The following is a 6,000-nucleotide window of genomic DNA, read 5'->3' as shown; positions in this document are numbered from 1 at the left end:
AACTCTCTTCCGTCTTGAGTGATTTTGCTCTTGATTACAAAGGAAGTAACATTTCAGATGAGTTTTGAAGGATGATGAATAATTAATGAAGAGCAGAGAGGCCTTATAGTTAGAAACATGAGGAGAGCCAAGAGGAAGGCAAATAGAAAGTGGAGCATTTGAGAATCAATGAGATTTCGAGGTAGGCGGAGTGGAAAGAGGACTGGAGTAGCAGGGGATGGTGCTCAGGAGGTGGATCAGGATCACAGCAGATGAAGAGACTCTTCAATGGAATGGAAAGCAGCATGCTTTCAATGGATATTCCTTTTCCTTTACAGGTAGCCCTGACTTAAGGTGTATTCAAGTTACGACGAAACACATTTATGACCTCCTTTTTTTTTGTACATCTTATCATTACTAATATGAACTACATACAATGTTGCAGTGCATCATTTGCTGATATCCTCATTCTCAGGTGTAATATTTCCAACCCCCAAAGACGATAATAAAGAGACTACTAATAAAAGACAATAATAACAAAAACAAATAAACAAAATGAGGTATTTGACTTATGTCAGAACCTGCTTACCAGGGAGGAGTCATCGGAACAGAACGCTGTCATAAGTCGGGGACTACCTGTATTTGTTGTTGTTAGCTGCCATCAAGCCAGCACCTGACTCATGATGATGTTATGCACAATAGGATTAGGCGATTTTGATCCACAGTGTTTTTGGAAGTAGATCGCTAGGCTTTTCTTCTTAGTCTGTCTTCTTCTGGAAGCTTCACTGAAACCTGTTTAGCGTCATAGCAACACACAAGCTCCTACTGAAAGACAGGTGGTGGCTGTGCTTCCGGTGCATTGGCCAGGAATTGAACTTGAACTCAAGTGTCCACATGGAAGGTGAGAATTCTATTACTGACCCTCCACTGCCCTCTTCCTTCATTTAACCCTTGGGAATTCTGCTTCAAAGACCTTGGAGACTGACTAGCTTGTCAACACGTAGGAATTTAATAATAAAAAAAATCATATGTAGGACCACAAAGGGGTCAATATGACAGAGACAGAGAGAGAGGGGGAGGGGAAAGAGGAGAGCGAATACAGGGTCCAGAAAGACCAGTACACACACACACACACACACACACAGAGACAGAGAGCTCAGTAAGGAACTGAGGAGAAAGCAGGGTATCAGTGGAGAGGCAGAAGCATAGACCTGTAGTTGATGTATTTAATAACATACAGGTCCCCAGGTGGTGGTATTATTGCAGAAAATCTAGTAGAAACATAAACAATTGCAACAAGATCAGACTCAGGTGTTGTTATCAGAATGGTGCACTGGAAGAAGCAGAAAATTATCTGAAGGAGAAAAAAAATACACACTTGACTGTGAACCATAATTACTTCTGAAGAGCAGAGTTGCTTCAAGAGGGGTGGGGGACAGAAGAGACTTCTTCCTCTTTATATATTTAGGTGTGATTTTTTAAAATTATAGTAAATATTCATGTATTGCTCATAAGTTTTTTAAAGGATATATACCATCTCTCAACACCAACCAAGAAAGGCTTTCTGACTTCCAATTTAATAGAGGAATTTAAGTTGCTAAGGAGCCCTGATGACGCAGTGAGTAAGTGCTCAGCTGCTAATGGAAAGGTTGATGGTTCGAACCCACCAGTGGCTCCTCGGGGGGGAAAGATGTGGCAGTCTGCTTCTGTAAAGATTTATAGCCTTGAAAACCCTATGGGGGTTGAAAATCCTACAGGGTCCTATGACTCAGAATCTACTGGATGGCAAAGGTGTTTTTTTTTAGTAGAAGTTGATAAATAACTGCTCAGGGTGATGGAGTAAGGGAATGACATGTCTGAATCTGCCAAGGAGGAGTACTCAGGAATTGTGGCAAATAGACACTTGGGCCATCTGCTTAAGAGGAACCTGAAGGCACAAAAAAGTCCATGTGGGTGGCGGTGGTGGCAGAGACGAGGCCAGTGGGGTACCCATGCCAGCTACGGCAACCCTGGGCCCCCAGCTCTCCTTATTTGTGGGAGGCCTCTCAACCAACACCCAGTTTCCTTGGAGCCCAAGCATCAGTTAACTGCCAAGGAGAGAAACAAAACAGGAAACTCAAATTTTCCAAACCTCAGCTGAGAAAGCTTTGGCTTGAGCTTTCTTCCTTAGTATTTGTGTACAAAATGCAATACCTTCCTTCCTCTGTATTATGTCCGTCACCCAGAGGGAAGGACAAGGCAATGCGTTATTAAGAGCTAGTCTGTAAGCCTGACTGCAGAGAATGAGAAGTCTGACATCTGCTGGAAAAGCGTAGACTGCAACTTGGAAAGGAATAGCTAGGTTGATTTTCTCCCACGGTAATTTCTCACTGATTTTCCTCTATCACAATATTATTGTTGTTGTTAGTTGCCATCGAGTTAGCACTGACTCATGGTGACCATACGTATAATGTTCTGATCCATAGGGCTTTCATTGGCTAATTTTCGGAAGTAGGTCACCGGGCCTTTTTTCTAGTTACCTTGGTCTGGAAACTCCACTGAAACCTGTCCACCCTGGGTGACCCTGCTGGCATTTGAAATACCAGTGGCATAGCTTCCAGAATCATAGCCATACACAAGCCATCAGGGTAGAGCAAACTGACAGGTGGGTGGTGAACTATGATATTAATAAGTGTTTACTTTAGAAAATACAGTAAAAAGAAGAAGTGAAAACTAGTCACAATTCCATTACCCAGAATAAGGATTAATATTTTGGTGTATTTCCTACCAGTCTTTTATACACACCAATAACATCAATGCATCAAACAATTCTTTACTGGGTAACCTACTACGTGTTAATCATTGCTAACCACTGGGGTATAGCAGTGAACAAGACAGACACCTTTCCTTAAGGAACTTAGCGTCTCGTGGTTCAGACTGACAGAAAACAAATAGCTGCTTAAACTACATCTGTGATAAACATCGTGCAGTCAACACAATAATAGCTAGCATTTTTTTTTTTATTTTATTGCTGATAGGGTCGCTATGAGTCCAAATCGACTCGACGGCACTGGGTTTGGTTTTGGTTTTGGTATAGGCTAGGCGTCCCTGAGTGGTGCAATGGTTAATGAGCTCAGCTGTCAACCACAAGGTTGGTGGTTTGAGTCCATCCAGAAGTGTCTTGGAAAAAGCCTTGGTGATCTACTTCCAAACAGTGAGCCACTGAAAACTCTGTGAAGCACGGTTTTACTCCAGCACACACGGGGTCGCCATGAGTCAGAACTGACTCGGCGGCAACCACCACCACCAACATGTGCCTGGCACCGTGGTAGCAGCTCTTATATGCACTATACGTTAAGTGTTTTATATACTCTATCTCATTTAATCTTTACCAAGACTCGATGAGGTAGGTTACTATTCTACTCCCCACTGTATAGACGAAGGAGCTAACTCAGAGAAGTTAGATGACTTGCCCAAGGCAAAATACCTGGGAATGAGGCTGGAGTGTGAGTGTATGCAAAGCCTGTAACAACCTTGCTGCACAGGTCAGCCACTGAATACGTGATGTTTCCTCTGTTCTTCCCTTACTAGGTCTGATCGCTGCTATAGCTAAAAGACTTAAGCTTTGGCCAGAATGATGGATGACGACACTGAACTGAGGACTGATGGAAACTCACTCCTAAAGGCCGTGTGGCTGGGGAGGCTCAGGCTGACCAGACTACTCCTGGAAGGGGGGGCCTATATCAATGAAAGCAATGACAAAGGTGAAACGGCACTCATGGTGGCCTGCATCACCAAGCATGTGGACCAGCAAAGTATCAGCAAGTCCAAGATGGTGAAGTACCTGCTGGACAACAGGGCTGACCCCAATATCCAGGATAAGTCTGGCAAAACCGCTCTCATCCACGCTTGCATTAGAAGGGCTGGGGGAGAAGTGGTCTCCTTATTACTGGAGAATGGAGCAGACCCCAGCCTCGAGGATCGCACTGGGGCTTCCGCTCTGGTTTACGCAATCAATGCAGATGACAAGGATGCACTGAAACATCTCCTTGATGCCTGCAAAGCCAAAGGGAAGGAGGTGATTATTATAACAACGGATAAATCGTCTTCAGGCACCAAAACTACCAAACAGTATCTTAATGTCCCCCCTTCCCCCAAGGTGGAAGACAGACAGTCACCTCCACCTTGCACGTCTCCCTCTGATATTGAACTGAAGGCTCCAGGCCTTAGCTCCCCATCCAGTGAGAAGGAAGATGGCTTCTTCAGCCTCCAAAAAGGGCATCCAAGTGGTTGCAATGCCTACAAGGCTCTTAACGAGCCCGGGTCACCCAACAGAAAAGTTGGTAACCTCAAGAGGGCCCGTTTGCCCCAATTAAAGAGGCTCCAGTCTGAACCCTGGGGCCTGATAGCACCCTCTGTGTTGGCGGCCTCGATGCATCAGGACGAGACTCATAGTGCCAGCACAGACAATGAGGTCATCAGGAGCATTTGTGACGTGTCTTTCCCCAAAAGGGGGCCCCTTTCCAGAACCAACAGTATTGACGGCAAAGACCCCACCCTTTTCCCCACAGTCACGGAGCAAGTTCTGAAGATTGCACCCCCTTCGGCACCCACGTCCTGGAAAGCAGCCTATGAGAAAGGTCAGGCTCCCCACCCCCGTTTGGCCAGAAGAGGTACTCTCCCTGTTGACCAAGAGAAGTGTGGTATAGGTCAACCAGGACCCTCTGTTCTCAAAGATCCAGTGTCCCTCACACTGCTGGGGAATGATTTCTATGATTTAGATTTACAACCAGGGGCTGACCCATCCAACTCCATTTCCCTTGAATCAGGCAAAGGACCCTTAGATAGAAAGAAGCTCAACAGCTCCCACTTGGCTCTTTTCCATGGTTCTCGGGAGTCCCTGGATGCTGTGCCCAGCACATCCCCCAGCTCAGCGCGCCGCAGGCCACCACATCTTCTAGAAAGACGAGGTTCTGGAACTCTGCTACTAGACCGCATTTCTCAAACCAGGCCTGGCTTCCTTCCACCCTTAAATGTGAATCTGAACCCACCTATCCCAGACATTAGATCTAGCAGCAAACCTTCTTCCCCACTTGCTAGCGGCTTAAAATCCATGGTTCCTGTGGCTCCAAGTTCACCAAAGAGAGTCGACTTGAGAAGTAAAAAGAAGCTCCTCAGAAGGCATTCTATGCAGGTGGAGCAGATGAAGCAGTTGTCTGACTTTGAAGAAATCTTGACCTAAAAGCTTTGTCCCAGAAAGCTTTTCTTTTTTAATCTATATAGTTTATGAAAAAAAAAAAAGTTTATGAAAGGGACCCTAATCTAGACCAGCTCGGCCATGCGAGTTCTCTGCATCCTCATTACCCCTTAATGTAGGTATGTGGCCGCTTCAGAGGATATGGAGACAGGGTGCTTCTTCACTTCTGGAACAATCCCTGGATTCTTATAGGCCCGCTTGGAAAGAGCTCAGGATAATTGGGTTTTGGAGATGCAATTAAAAACAAATTCTCCAAGGGAAGAAAAACCTATGGAGTTTGAAGATAACACAGCAAGCACGATGATCTAAGTAAGCTGTCCATGCCAGTAGTTGTCTATCAGACCAACAGAAAATAAGAACTTAAATTACAATATGGTATTTGAAGTATGTCATTTGTAATAAATATACAAAGTGCCTACAAAGAAGATGAGGCTTTAACATTTGTTAGAATGTACAAAAGCTCAAACCAACGCATAAACCACTTAATCTGGGTATTTGTGCTCCATTTGAAGGCGTAGAGGCAGAATTGAACCCCATCAGCTCCACGGAGATTCTGGTGTGTGGGTTCTGCCTCTTGCTATGTTGTGGGGCTCTGCCACATATGATATGACAAAGATCTGTCTGATCCCTGAACCCGTATTACTGCCCATATGGGCAGAATCCATGCTCTGTGGTACTACTGTGGTTGTGCTCTGAGTCCCCCAAGATCACATTTAATGTGCCCTCAAAATTCTGAGATATTAGCAGCTAGTGCCTCAGAGGTAAATCTTGACCCAGAAATGAAA

At 45.0% G+C, this 6,000-nt stretch overlaps 1 protein-coding gene across 1 annotated transcript; it reads left to right on the top strand.

The window, feature by feature from the left end:
• The first annotated feature begins 3,034 nt into the window (after positions 1 to 3,034).
• Positions 3,035 to 5,373, top strand: ANKRD34C (ankyrin repeat domain 34C). Its single transcript, XM_003413853.3, has one exon. It carries the CDS (start codon positions 3,593 to 3,595, stop codon positions 5,198 to 5,200), a length of 1,608 nt encoding a protein of 535 aa, XP_003413901.1. The 5' UTR covers positions 3,035 to 3,592; the 3' UTR covers positions 5,201 to 5,373.
• The last annotated feature ends 627 nt before the right edge of the window (positions 5,374 to 6,000 follow it).

The sequence above is a fragment of the Loxodonta africana genome, chromosome 13, assembly GCF_030014295.1.
Source record: "Loxodonta africana isolate mLoxAfr1 chromosome 13, mLoxAfr1.hap2, whole genome shotgun sequence".
Classification (NCBI taxonomy): domain Eukaryota; kingdom Metazoa; phylum Chordata; class Mammalia; order Proboscidea; family Elephantidae; genus Loxodonta; species Loxodonta africana.
This window is presented reverse-complemented; position numbering and strand designations above follow the sequence as displayed.

What these genes read in the sequence shown, in the direction of transcription:
- ANKRD34C (XM_003413853.3), top strand. Translation starts at nt 3,593, where the DNA reads ATGATGGATGACGACACTGAACTGAGGACTGATGGAAACTCACTCCTA.